At 34.3% G+C, this 15,784-nt stretch overlaps 1 protein-coding gene across 1 annotated transcript in view; it reads right to left on the minus strand.

Annotated features, from left to right (window-relative positions):
* The window catches only part of Stt3A (Catalytic subunit 3A of the oligosaccharyltransferase complex), a 65,742-nt gene that overhangs the window by 16,937 nt on the left and 33,021 nt on the right, over positions 1-15,784 (minus strand). The window contains exons 8-9 of the mRNA XM_074178620.1: positions 4,685-4,959; positions 4,473-4,625 (exon numbers count right to left, since the gene is read on the minus strand). Coding sequence (XP_074034721.1) covers positions 4,473-4,625; positions 4,685-4,959 — 428 coding nt within the window. The remainder of the gene's footprint in view (positions 1-4,472; positions 4,626-4,684; positions 4,960-15,784) is intronic.

Consider the following 15,784-nt stretch of genomic DNA (forward strand, 5'->3'; position numbering starts at 1 on the left):
ATTAAACAACCCTTCCCCGCAAGCTAATCAGTTTTTTCGGTCGAGTCAGTGAGAATGTAGGTGATTATAAGGTTTTAAGTATGAATGGTCTTAATTATGTATGTATGAAAAACGGAAAAAGTGAGTTGAAATTTTTATTGGATACGGGTGCTTCGGTAAGCGTAATTTTTACATCATGTATAAATAAAAATCAGTTTGTCGATACGACAAATAGAATCAAAATAAACGGCATAGCGGGTTTTGTCTTCACGCAAGGCTCGGCTAATATTACATTAGAACTATCTGACGTTAAGATAGGTCACGAATTTCATGTGGTGAATGACTTTGGTAGTGATATGAATGGTGTTATTGGGTCAGATTTCTTTGTCAAGCACTCTGCAATATTAAACTACGAATTATGCACATTCTCTATATATATAAACAATCGGAAACTGTCGATTCCACTGCAATCCAAGTATGAAAATTATATAACGATTCCACCAAGGTGCGAAATTATTAAATATTTGCAAGTACATAACTCAGATGATTGTATTATCATACCAGAAGAAATTTCAGAAGGTGTTTATACTGCGGGAATTATCGCAAAGCCTCACAACCACATTATACCTGTTAAAATTCTGAATATTACGGATAAAGAGGTACACTTGAAAAATTTTAGGCCCAAAACTGAAAATATTTCAGAATTTGATGTTCATACTTTTGGAAACACACACTTTTCAGTTGAGCGTATAGATAAGTTACTCAACTCCATAAATACCAAAGGTCTTAATAAGCAGGAAAAAATAGCTATTGATAAAATCTGTGCAAAATATGCGGACGTATTTCGCTTTGAAAATGACCCACTGACGGTGACAAATGTCTGTAAACAGACCATACATTTAAAAAAGGATGCCATTCCGGTATACGTAAAACCATACCGGTTACCGCATTCGCAGAAAGCGGAAATAAATAAACAAATTGACAACATGCTGTCAGAAGGAATTATAGAGGAAACAAGGTCCGAATGGTCGGCACCATTGTTAATAGTACCGAAAAAAGAGGATAGTAAGGGTAATAAACAATGGAGGATAGTTATCGATTACCGTCTGTTGAATAAACGCATTGAGGATGACAAATTTCCATTACCTTGCATAGATGAAATTTTAGACTCACTCTCCGGAGCGATGTACTTCTCACATCTTGACTTATCTCAGGGCTATTATCAGGTTGAATTGGATGCAACATCTAGAGCTTACACAAGTTTCACAACCGATAAAGGTCAGTATCAAATGACGAGATTACCGATGGGGTTGAAACTGAGTCCAAGTGCTTTCTCTCGAGCGATGACCATAGCAATGTCAGGGTTAAATTATGAGAGATGTTTCATTTATTTGGACGATTTGATAGTTTTCGGGAATAATTTGGAAGTTCATAATCGGAATTTGGTAAAAACTTTGCAGCGATTGAGACAGGTCAATTTAAAACTAAATCCTTACAAATGCGAATTCTTGAAAAAACAGATATTGTATCTGGGTCACGTGATTTCATCTGAAGGAATATCTCCAGATTTTGAAAAAATACGTGTTATACAGCAATTTCCGGTTCCAAAAGACTCGAATGAAACTAAACGGTTTGTAGCATTTGCGAACTATTATAGGAAGTTCATTCAGAATTTCGCGGATATCGCAGCACCGCTTAACAGATTGTCAAAAAAGGGTGTAGTATTCGCTTGGAGCGAAGAATGTCAAAAAGCATTCGAAACGCTAAAGCAGGCGCTGGTACAACCACCAATTCTCGCATATCCTGATTTTTCGGAATCAAACGTTTTTAAATTACGTACCGATGCCTCAAATTTGGCTATCGGAGCAGTTCTGTCAAATTCAGATGATAAGCCGGTGGCGTTCGCCAGCAGATCGCTGAATAAAGCTGAAGTCAACTATTGTGTGATAGAGAAAGAATTACTTGCTATTTGTTGGAGTGTGAAAAAATTTCGTCCTTATCTTTACGGGAAAAAGTTCATTATCCTTACAGACCATAAACCATTATTATATCTTTTCGGTATGACGAATCCTTCAAGTAGACTAACGAAATTTAGGTTAACACTAGAAGAATATGATTTTACAATAAGTTATGTTAAAGGAAAAGATAATGTAACGGCTGATGCATTAAGTCGTATAAAAATTGACTCCGACGAACTGAAAGAAATGTCAGTTAATTCCTGTCAAGTCATGAATGTCGTGACAAGGGCACAAACGAAGAAATTGGGCAACAATTCACGGGAAAAGTCCAATATCTCTTTCGATAACAGGCCTGATCATCCTGGTGTCGTAGAATTATTGAAACCACCTAAAGAATTTGTTCAGTTGTATCCTTTGTCGAAAGTTGAGTTTCAAAGAAAAAAACGTTCTGAGTGTAAAATAAAAGGGAATATATTATATGATGAAAAGGCAAATACTATTTATATGAATCAGGATGAATCTCGATCAGCGACTGCATTCGGTGCATCGTTGAGAGACCTGAAGGAAATTTGCCAAGAATATGGAATTCCAGAATTAGTTATAGTAAAAGAAGATAGATGCGCATCGTTATTAAAAAACATTTTGGAAATTCCCAATGAAATTCGAAAGGCAGGTATAAAAATAAATATAATAAAAGCTCAGCAACACATAACTAGGAAGGAAACCCAGCAATTAATTTTGAACGATTACCACATGTTACCAACGGGAGGGCATGCTGGAATTAATCGCATGTATAACAATATTAGAAAACTTTACTTTTGGTCTGGTCTCCGAAAGGATATCGAAAATTTTGTAAAACGTTGTGATGACTGTCAGAGATATAAGTACTCAAGACCGCATCGGCAACCAATGAAAATAACCACAACGGCTACCTCAGCGTTTCAGAAAGTTTTTCTTGACTTGGTGGGCCCTTTAGACCAAGACAGGGAAAATAACCGATACATTTTGACGTTGCAATGTGAGTTAACAAAATTCGTAGAAGGGTATCCATTAGAAAATAAAGAGGCAGTAACAGTCGCGAAATCATTCGTAGAAAATTTTATTTTACGATTTGGTATTCCAGAACAAGTTGTGACAGACAGAGGCACTGAATTTCTAGCGTCGACCTTCAAAGAGTCGTGCAAACTGCTAAAAATCGAACAGCTGAATTCAACGGCGTATCATCACGAAACCATTGGAGCATTGGAAAACACACATAAAAATCTAGGTGATTATTTACGCATACATGCATCAGAGCATCCAGACACCTGGAGCTCATGGATACCATATTGGTGTTTTGCATATAATAATACAGTGCATACGGAAACTCGGTATAGTCCATACGAATTGGTTTTCGGCAAAATGAGCCGAGTACCATCGAGCATTGCTACACAAGTCGACCCTGTATATAATTTCGATGATTACCCAATTCAGTTAAAATTTAGATTGCAAACAGCTTGGAATGACGCGAGAAATAATTTAATGGTATCAAAATCGTTACGAAAACAAAAACTAGATATTAAAATTAATCCTGTTAATGTTAGGATAGGTGATAAGATATTAGTAAGGAACACATCTTCAAATAAGTATGATCCTATCTTCAAAGGTCCTTATATTATAGTAGAAGATAAAGATCCAAATGTTGTAGTTAGAATAGATAATAAGCTGGTAGAAATACACAAAAATAGGACAAAATTGTTTATTGAATGAAAAAAAAAAATATTGTTTAAAATTTTTTTTTCGTCATCGGGGGGAGATGTACTGGTATAGCAAATAATGTGGAACAATAACAAATTGAGAAATAAACAATATTCTAATTAGAACACCTAATACGTGCCAGGACAGCTCTTTTCGATGTATGCCGATCTTATGTTATTAAAACATTATGTAACATTGAGATAGGGAAGGATTACGACGAGGATCATGTAATTGAAACAAGGTAGATCAATTTGAGTTGTTCTGAATAGAGGAAGTTTTTCTACGAAGTCGTTTCATTCCGTTCCTTATAAATGAACCTGAAGTGAGTTTATTACAAGTCACTCAGGGACTTCCCAAAGGCGAAAACTAACCAAAAAAAAACACAATGGTTACTGTACAGTGGTCAGTGGCTGGTGTGATTCACTATAACTGTCTGCAAAGGGACCAAACCATCACAGCAGAGTTCTATTGTGAAGAAATGGAAGAAACATCCGCACGTTTCACAAATCACCGTCCAAAAATTAAACGAATTAGGCGTCGAAGTTCTGCAACCAATTTTTATGCTGACTGAATTAATCGACTGGTATTGTGTTGGCAAAAGTGCACTGATTCAAATGGCGCTTGTTTCGATTAAATTGAATAAGTATTCACTGAGATATCACTGTTGAAAGCAGACTTATAAAAAAAGGCAAAACTTTTGAAACAACCCAATACTCATCATTATTATCAATCCTTGAAGCATAACATGGGTGACAGCAGTATTGCAGAATAAATATCGAGCTGCATTATTAAATTTACCTTCAGTATAGACTTGTCCAAATCTATAGTAACACATTTTGTACATTAGACAGTTTAACAATGTTTGAGAACCTTCCTTGTCCACTCTGAACTCTCCACTGGGTGAATAATAATCCCATTCTTTGATATGTGCTCCTCTATCAGTACTTCCACCTAAAAAAATATTCAGGAATCCAATAACAGGAAATTCAATTGAAATAAATAATTCATACCTATTCTAACCATCCATAAAAATTTATTTATATCATCTGATGAATATCCAGTAAGTCCACCAAAAATAACCAACACATAATCAACATCAAGTTCTTTCATTATTTCGTAAGCTTTTTCTTCAGTACTGGCCATCGCCTGACCCACTCTACTGATATGCGTATTATTCCAAGTATTGTTATCTACCAGAATGGTTCGATTAGCCATTGCTGTTATCTGATAGCCATAATCCCACCAAGACATGATGCGGGCATCTTCAGGAGTGTTCATCTTCAACCTGAAGATTTTTATATTGAATTAAAAGATATTCTGTGGAAAACTGTGCAAAATAAATTCTCAACTATATTTTCATGATAATACTGAAATCGTGCTCATAAATAGTATTGATTTATAGTCAACAGTACTAGATGAAAAAATTATTTTAAAAATTTGTGGGGGATACGAAAAGTTACGATTCCTACACTCTTCATTCTTATTAGGTTCGTTCCAACCTTGAGTCACAAACAGATTTCCAACTGTTTGTAAATCGTTGACAACGCGCATGTCTGGTAAATATTGGTTTCTGATTAATTTGAAATTTCTGATTGGAACAGCTGATAGTTCAACTGAAGTTTGGCGTTGAATTTCAACATAACCTTTAAAAATAATTTGGGAAAGAAAGTTTTTGGCTTTCTACTACTCCATCTTAATACAAAAAAAGGGGATGAGGGAATCTTCCAAAGAAAGGAAGGAAGTAATCAATTTGAAAATAAGTAACTCTATACATGGATGTGTAGATCATGCAAAGAAGTAACTTTCAGACACAAACTGAAAGAATGCCCTCCTGAAACAGCTACTTTCTAATAAACATTGAATTACACGAAAGAAAAAAAAATTCTTTCGAAACAAATACTTCTAAATGAACACTGAAGTATACATATATATATATATACTTCAAACATTCCACAACGAATGTCACTCCTAAAAATATAACCCTTCAATTCTTTAAAAATAAATCTATTCAAGTGTATTTCTGGAGAGTAAAAGAAGGTTGCAGTATTTTATATCTCTATTCTATTTACTTATCAACATGGAACTGGGAGGTCACCGCAATAATTAATTTCTGTAATTAAAGATGTTCTTATTATAGGTTCACTTAAAGAATTCCCAATTTTTCCTGCGCCACCAAATACATAATTTATTTTATAACGATTTTTGCAGGTTATGTTGTTTGTACGTTGCATGAACATAAAACAGAAACAGTAATACAGAATACGCATGCGTCAGATTATAATAATAGACACTTTATTCACAGTAAAAAAAAACAATATATGAATATATATGAATAATACAATTGCATGGAGTGAACAAGTGATTAAGGATAAGTAAAAAGTACTTGTTTCCTTGAAATTAACAGATAAATAGACAAATAAAAAAGGAAAAATATATGTATAAAAATTATTAAATGGTAAAATTTTAAAAATATACAACTCTAAAACTAATATATATATATATATATATATATATATATATATATATATATATATATATATATATATATATATATAGTCAGCTTGAATTCTATAAAGAATACAATTCAAATAATACAAAAAAGTTAAATGACATACATTGGTTGTATTCCACTAGGGTTCAAATAGTTGGGAGATCATATTCCTTTCATTTTCATTGATATATTTCTTTAACTTTTTCTTGAAGTTTTGTTTACTTTTACATTTTTTTATTTCTCCTGGTAGGGTATTATGAATTTTTATTGAAACATAAGAGTATGCTCTTTGAGTTTTTGATTTTGTAGCATGCGGTAGGATGTGTTTGTTACGGTTTCGAGTATTGTATTCATGGTTAGGAATATCAGCTTTATGTTTTTGAAAGTGGTATTTCATATTCACACAAAGGTAAAATAATTGCCTGATATCCATGATTTTTATTTCTTCGTAGAGGCTATCAGAGTTGTATCTAGAGCTTTTCTGTAGCATTAATTTCAAGAACCGTCTCTGTATCACTTCTAGTCGATTGAGATGGGATTTTAAGCGCACCACCCCAGGCTTCAATACCATATCGGATATGACTTTCTACGAGAAAGGAGTATATTACTTTAATTTCTTCTATGGGTAAGTAAGTGTTCAGATATTTGAATTTATATAAAATGGTTTGGAGTTTTTTGGTCACGTATTTTATATGATAATCCCATTTAAGATGTGTGTCCAGATATATTCCTAAATATTTTGTTACAGTTGTAGTATTCAGTTTCAACATTTTTCCATCTATATTTATTTCTAGGTGGCGAAAAGGAGGGATGCCAGATTTGTTACAACTGAAAGGAAGAACGTGAATTTTTTCGAAGTTGACTTTCAATAGTTTGTTATCGAACCATTCTTTAATAAATTTGAAATCTATTTCTGTAGTATTTTTTAGTTCCTGCCATGTTGGAGCTTGATAAAAGATAACGTTGTCATCAGCATATCCTACGATGTCACCTTTACTAGCAACTGAGAACAATTCATTCACATATAGGTTGAATAACAATGGACCCAGGACTGTGCCTTGCGGTATTCCATATTCAATGATTTTTGAGTTACTTGAATCATCACCAATTTTCACTTTCTGTGTCCTTTCACTCTGATAGCTTTCAATGAGGTTATAACAATTACCTCTTATTCCTATTTTTTCTAGTGTCTCTAGGAGTAGCTTATGGCTGACAGTATCAAATGCTTTTTTTAAATCTATGAATAAGCAAAGACATGGAGTTCCCATTTCCAGAGCTTGGTGTATTTTCTCTGTGATGTATAGGATAGCATCCACCGTGGAGATTTGTTCTCTAAAGCCAAATTGTTTACAAGAAAGAAGTTTAAATTTATTTATAAAAGATAAGAGTCTGGTTTTCAATAATTTCTCCAATATTTTTGATAGATTTGTTATCAGTGAAATGGGTCTATAATTGGTAACAATGTTTTTGTCCCCACTTTTGTGTATCGGGATGACGACTGATTTTTTGAGAGAAGTTGGCCATATCCCCTTATCTAGACATCGATTTAAGGTATGAGTGAGAGGAATAACGATATTGCCTGAGATTTGTTTTAGTGTTTCTGCTCGTATTTGATCTTCCCCTACGGATTTTTTATTTTTCAGTTCATTGATAAGAGTCTTTACTTCAGTCGTATCGGTAGGACGGATACTTATAGAATTTATTAGTCGTGTTGTGTTTGTTTTGAAATTCGGGTTCCTAATAATTTGTTCAGCCAATGTTTTACCAGTTTCAATGAATCTGTTATTGAATTCGTTTGCAATTTCCCTCTTTCCATTCAATAATTCACCTTTGTCATTTTTTATACTCTGTATTTGTTTCTCTGATTGTTTTTTACCAGTGATGCTCTGCACTGTATTCCAGAGTTTTTTTGAATTGCACGAGTTATTTTTTATTTCTTCTCGGTAGTAGTCGCGCTTAGCTCTATTCATTAAATTGGTGAGTTTATTCTTATAATTTTTGTAATAGTGTTTCAATTGTTCGTTGTGTGGGTTGTTGGTCAGTTCCGCAAACAAATCGTTTTTAGTATTGATGGATTTCAATAGGGTATTCGATAACCATGGTGCAAATTTTGTGTTCTTCCTAGTACATTTTTTAATATCAGTACATTTTTTAATAGCGTTTGTTAAAACATCAATAAATTTTTCCATTGCAGTGTTTGGATTTTCTGTTGAGTACACTGACTCCCAGTTTTCATGGTGTAATGTATTATTTAATTTTGTTTCATTAATATATTTTCTATATCTCATTCCGTAGTTTTTTCTTGGAATTTCGTTATCCATAACAATTTGTAATATAGTTGTAAAATGATCGGTGATATTGCTTTTCAGAACAATTGGTATTGTCATGTCAAGTATATTCCATTTACTCATTGATGGTTAGAAGATAATCCTCAAAGCATTCTGATAGATTTCGAACAGGTTTGAATCTTGGATGGAACAGAAAACTGATAGTTTACTAATGGTTGGAAACTCACGTTGGAACGCAATCACATTACTGCGCAGAATCCTGACTATCAGAGACTGTTTCTGATGCTGGTTGGAACGAGCCTATAATTAACTATAATAAAAACACTTTCAATGAATTAGAACTGTGAGGCTTCTCTTGACTACAATTGTCGGGCTGTTGATCAACATTAGATTAATGTTTTTGATTTTGTATGGGTATACAATAGGTTTCACAGTTCTTGAAAATGTTATTTGATAGCATTCATTCATATTTAAATGAAGCATCTGTATATCACACCACCGAGATAAGTTATTTAAGTCTAGCTGTAACAGTTCTGTATCACAAAAGTTATCTACTACACTACAAAATTGAGATTGTCTGCAAACATTGGGTAATAACTGTGGTGTATGACACCTGACATATTTACGAAAAGAATGAAGAGTATTTGGCTTACATGCGATCCTTGAGGAACACCAGACGTTAGAGAAATTTATGATGATATGGAACCAGCATATTTAACATACTGAAGCCTATTCCCCAAATAGCTCTTTATCCATTTTGATATGTTACCATTGAACCCTAATGCTAGGAACTTAACCATGAGAAGATCATGATTTATCCCGTCGAAGGCTTCAGAGAACTCAGTATAAATAGATTCAACCTGGTGTTTTGCTTCTAGGTTATTCAAAAGAAAATGTTGATGAGGCAATAAACTCGTAGTGGTAGATCTACCTGATATAAAGCCATGTTGGTGTTAATTTATTATGTTTTTCGTATCAAATGTGAGTTTTTTAGTTACACAACACAACAAAGTTTTTGTTTCGGGGTTGAAATTAGATGATTTTAATGTATTTCCACGTGTTAAAACCGAAAGTGACCATAAAAATTATATATTAGCTCTTGTTTTCAAGATATAGTATCATTATATTATATATATGTATATTGAGTTTTCAACAAATGAAATATTTCATCACCAACAGTTGGTACACATGTTTGTTTACATAACACCCCTCTCATCAGCTGTTCTTAAGTAGTAAACATAACCTATGTGAGTTTGTCAATTGTACGCACGTGGTTGCTATTGAAATTATCGTGTGAAGTTGATTTTTAAATTAATTTAAGTGCTGATCTGAAATGCCTCGAAAGTGTGTGAATTCTGTCGATAGCTTTTGCTATATATGTGGTGAAATAACATTTAAGGCTCAGAAACGTAAAATGACACCTATCGTTAAGACAGCCTATGAAAATTATTTTGGTGTGAAAGTTGGGGACCAAGATAAATCATGGGCTCCTCATATATGTTGTAATTCTTGTTCCGTCATATTGCGAGAGTGGCTGAAAAATAAAAACCGGGCAATGGCTTTTGCAGTACCTAGGGTTTGGCGTGAGCCTACCAATCATACAGACGACTGTTATTTCTGCTTAACTCCTCCCATTAAGCAAGGTTTATCTATGAAGAAAAGAGGAACAGTTAAATACCCTAATCTCCCATCTGCTCTTCGGCCTGTACCACACTCAGACAATTTGCCAGTCCCTTCTCCACCCCAAAACTATGAAATTTTAGAGGAAGGTGATGAAGACTGTTTAGAAGGAGCAACCCATCCTTCTACATCCTATGACCCTGATTTTGAGGTAAGCGATAGGTCTAGTGATCCGCACAGAATTAGTCAAGCAGAGTTGAGTGACCTTATAAGAGATCTTCGTTTGTCTAAGGAAAAGGCTGAGCTGTTAGGGTCAAGACTGCAACAGTGGAATCTTCTAAAACATGATGTGAAAATATCTCAGTACTGACAGCGTCAAAAAGATTTGCTTCCTTTTTTTGAGAAAAAAGAAAACCTCGTAGTTTGTTCTGATGTTAATGGTTTGATAGACTGCTTGAATTTGGATCACACTCCATCTGAATGGAGACTGTTTATAGACTCTTCAAAACTAAGCTTAAAAGCTGTACTTCTGCATAATGGAAATCAGCTACCCTCTATTCCTATAGGTCACGCAGTTCACATGAAGGAAACGTATATAAATATGAAAACACTTCTCCAATCAATCAAATATGAATAACACAAGTGGCACATCTGTGGTGACCTGAAAGTCATTGCTATACTCCTAGGAATGCAATTAGGGTTCACCAAGTACTGTTGTTTTTTGTGTCTGTGGGACAGTCGGGATAGAAAATCTCACTATAAAAAAATGAACTGGCCTACACGAGACCTAAACCCTAATGAGAAAAATGTAGTTTACGAGCCTCTTGTAGATCCTAAGGATGTTCTCCTTCCCCCATTACATATTAAGTTGGGACTAATGAAAAATTTTGTGAAGGCCATGGACCAGGAAGGACAAGCTTTTTAAGTACTTGAGAGCAAAGTTTCCCAGGTTGAGTGATGCTAAAGTCAAGGAAGGCATCTTTATTGGGACTCAAATCCGTGAAATCGTAAATGATCCTGCTTTTGACATGATTTTAACAGGAAATGAAAAAAGAGCCTGGGAAGTCTTTAAGGGGGTTGTACATGGGTTTTTAGGTAACAAAAGAGATGATAACTTCACAGCATTGGTTAAAGAGCTTCTTCAAGCTTACCACCAACTTGGATGCAACATGTCCTTAAAAATTCATTTTCTTCACTCTCATCTTAATTTCTTCCCACAAAACTGTGGAGCTGTGAGTGACGAACATGGAGAAAGATGCCATCAAGACATTGCCTTAATGGAACAGAGATATCAGGGCCGTTGGAATGAAGCAATGCTTGCAGACTACTGCTGGTCTGTGTGTAGGGATGCTCCAGAAGTGTTTTATAAAAGACAAGCTAAACGACAGCGATCTTACAATGAATCGGATGGACTTAATTGAAATTTGGTGGTACAAACTTCGTTTATTTGTCAAAACACTAAGAATAATGTTTTTTTTAATTAATTTTGTACTTAAAATATTCTAAAAGAAACATAACAATATTGTTTTATGTACTTTCACTTTTCACGTATAGTATAACTACTCTTCAAGATTAAGTACTGTGTATCTCAAAAACCAGAGCTAATAAAAATTTTTCATTGTTATTTTCGTTTTTATCACCCCAAAATTAGTAGAAATTGACTGATTTAGTGTAGGAAACATTCAAAAAATATTTTTTTGTTGTGTTGTGTATCAAACAGTCCAGTGACTCTATCTTCAGATTTGTGGATTGGAGTTAGAAAAATTCCAGAATTCCGGAAAGGTTTTCATAGATAAAGAAAAATTGAGTATTGTTTGTAAGGGTTTTGCTAAAGTAAATATGCAGTTATTTTAAAATTGCAAAGGAATTCCTTCAGGACCAGCTGACAGTTTTCTTGGGGGCTATCATGAGTTGATTGAGTATTTCTGATGTTTCAATATAGTAGTTGGAGACATGTAAATTTTCTTTTCTACTCTATTCTAAATTATTGGTGACCACTGATAAATATGATCTCATGAATACATTGAATTGTCAAAAAGCCAAAGTCAGTGAATTTTCTCTCCAAATTCTCTGAAAAATCAAAATAAAAATCATAATTTTTGTGAATTGATTTGGTTGGTAATGAATCTAGTTATATCCGTGTATCAACAACCATTTGTTTTGATTATGAGCTGTCATTCAGTATCTTGTAAAAGTTCAAAATGAATGATAACGATCATGAAATTTGTTGCTACCCCACCAGATATTACCAAGCAAGCAAATATTGCGATGAATAATTTGCTGCCAGCAAAATCAAGAGAAAAATACGATACTTTCGAAAATTTTATGAGTTGAAGAGAGAAGAAAAACATAACTTCGTTTTCCGAAAATGTTCTCGTTTATTTAGAAAATCCAGCAAAAACTTTGAAACCATTGTCATTATGGGCAATTTACTCAATGCTGAGAAGTTCCTTGAATTTCAAGAAAAATGTGGACGTCAGCAAATATTCCAAATTACATGCCTCTCTAAAACGCAAATCTGATGGTTATAAACCGAAGAAATCATCGACGCTCATCAGTGAACAAATAAATCAATTCATTAAGGAAGCTCCAGATGGCAAATATTTGTTTTCCAAGGTAACACAACTCCGCTTTTTTCTTCTATTAATTTTTTATGAAATTTTTTCAACAATGTTTGAAATACTAAGACACAACATAAAGGTTAAAACTGAATTATTCAATCTCACGTCAACAGCCGATCATATTTTATTTACCAGACGCCTTTAAAGCAAAGCCTACTTCCGTTAATTCTATGAACTATAACAGCCAAGCAAAAGGATTTGAAAATATTTTACAGACCCAAAAATACCTGTTCGCATTTGTATTTGACATTATTATATTATTTAAAACTCTTCAAACTTAATCATTCACTCACAAAGTGAATATTAATTATGTTTAGTACCTATATCACAATCAAACATCACATTGGTAATGGCCAGAGTAGCTCAGCGGTAAGGCGTGTCAGTTCTGACTGACTGACTGAACGAGTTTGTTATCCAAAGCCATAATCTCAAAAAAGTATATTGTACCATTCCTGTCTACGATCAGTCATAGAAAAAGTATAGTACGTACCTCGAGGATAAGACCAATTACGTCCACTCGCCAATTAACGCACTCGGCTAATGCCTCGTGCTTACAATTATCCTACTTGGTACGTAATATACTATTATGTTTATACAGGGTGTCCCTGGACTTCCTCTTTTCCTCTCGGGAATGTATAGATGGGGTCAAAATATCACCAGTACTTCATATAACTTTTTTTCCTAAAATCCTTCGTTATCAAGAAACGGGCCCTCGAAGTTACAAAATGAAAAATGTTTTTCTTTGATAACTTTTCAAGTGAATATTCAAAATCATCCAAATTTTGGTAATTGACTAAACAAATGAATTCCTTCGATGAGCTTTCATGCAGGAGTCAGTTGTTTTGCTACAAAGTCAGGAACGGACTACCCCCGATGGTCCACACCCCAAAACTTTGAAATGACAGATATTTTTTAATATTTTTCAACAAATTAAGGTTACTTGGACAATTTTATGAATAAAAGTACTCGTGTGGAAAGTCGATCGGAGCAACGAGTCTTGATAAAAATGTAGTTCTACTCGACGACATCAAACCCGCTCGTCCACCATTATTTGAAATGAATAATTATCAAAGCAGAAATAATAATGATAACGTTAATTCAACAACATTTATAACAGAAATAATACAAAGTATGCTAAAATGAAGTCGTAAACAAAAAGTACAGTACCTATATGGAAGTTTAAGTCACAATTGTGATAGCAGATATTTTTTCAAAAGAAATATCAAGTTCTGTAGATTCGTGGTGTTTTTAAACTAACAAGCTACTCTACTATGAAATATCGAATTCATTCCATATTTTGTATGTACATAATACGTGTGGAATAAACACGTTTCGTGTTGATCAGTTATCTGAATCTCATGAAACTCAACATACGAATGTTTCAAATTCTTCTTCACAGCTGAACTGTTGAGGAGTTTCACTGATAATTATAATTTTATGGGAGAAAGTCTTTAACACGAATCTAAATTTAGCTGAAAAAACGCACATCGGAAAAAATATTTACTATACTAATAAAAAGCAAACGAATGAACTACAAAAACGGCTGCACATGATCAGGTGAAAAATATCCAGGGAATAATTATGTTCCATTTCTTTCACAGATGTTGACAAAAAAACCTTTTAGAAAGTTTTGATAAAAAATGAGAAACTGGAATGCGATTTTGTTTTGTTGAGTGGTGCGTTGTCATATGACTATCATTGTATTGTCAATATTTTATAGGATATTTTGAATTTTTTTTGATATGGCCGAACAGTTTACATTCAATGAATATGCAGATATGCATGTATTTTATGGACGAGCATTTTGTAATGCTGCAGAAGCTCGTCGTCTGTATTCCGAGCATTTTCCCAATCGAACGGTACCGTCAAGAGAAACATTCGAGCGTGTCGATCGCAGCTTGAGGGAGACAGGTATGTAATAATTGATAATTAATTTGAGCACGTTGTTTTATTTCGATATTATTGTAGGTACAGTTTTGCCAAAACGAGGTGGTGAGGGCGCTCCTAGGTCTGTACGTACCGTTGTATTGGAGGAAAATATTTTGGAAGCCGTCGCTGATGATCCTTCAATGAGCATCAGAAATCTATCAGAACAGTTCCATACATCCAAGTCCACTATTCATAGAATAATTAGGGAACAACTGCTCCACCCATTTCACATCCAGAAGGTACATGCCATGACACCTCAAGATTTTCCAGCACGACTGGAATATGCCAATTGGTTCATGGATAGGCAAAGAGAGGATATGACTTTTATTAATCGAGTTTTATTCACTGATGAAGCAGGTTTCAGTAGAGATGGAGTTACCAACTCTCATAATCTCCATATGTGGGCCGAAGAAAATCCCCATGGGATATTGCAAACCAAACACCAACGGAAATTCAACGTGAATGTTTGGGCTGGTATCATAGGAAACCATCTTATAGGACCATTCGTTCTACAGGACCAATTGAATGGAGAACGTTATTTGGAGTTCATGCAGAACGATTTGAATGGACTTTTGGAACATGTTCCATTGCAAACCCGAAGAGATATGTGGTTTATGCATGATGGCGCTCCTCCTCATTTTAGTTTGATTGTGCGTGACCATCTGAACCATATTTACCACAGTAGATGGATTGGTAGAGGTGGGCCATATTCATGGCCATCGCGGTCTCCGGATTTAAATCCATTGGATTTCTTTCTGTGGGGGCATCTAAAAAGCCTTGTTTACGCTACACCTATTCACACAAGAGATGCATTGTTGAATAGAATAACATTACATTGTGAAGCCATACGAAACGACCCTGGAATGCTATTTCAAGTACAGAGAGGGTGTCTTCGCAGACTAAGAAAATGTATAGAGAGAGAAGGTGGTCATATCGAGCAGTTTCTGTAGCGGATTTTTCATTTCTGTTTGCTCTTGAGGCTCTTGAGTTTCGTTAGTTAAACGTGTTTGCATTATAAAAATTCGTTATGAACATTTTACCTATCATTTCCATTTTCCTAATATTTTCTAATATTTTCGAATAATGGTAGACGTCTCAGGATAAATGTTGTTGAATTAACGTTATCATTATTATTTCTGCTTTGATAATTATTCATTTCAA

This window comes from Leptinotarsa decemlineata, unplaced genomic scaffold (assembly GCF_025532065.1).
Source record: "Leptinotarsa decemlineata unplaced genomic scaffold, Ldec_3_MD MMD2_tig00004204_RagTag_RagTag, whole genome shotgun sequence".
Classification (NCBI taxonomy): domain Eukaryota; kingdom Metazoa; phylum Arthropoda; class Insecta; order Coleoptera; family Chrysomelidae; genus Leptinotarsa; species Leptinotarsa decemlineata.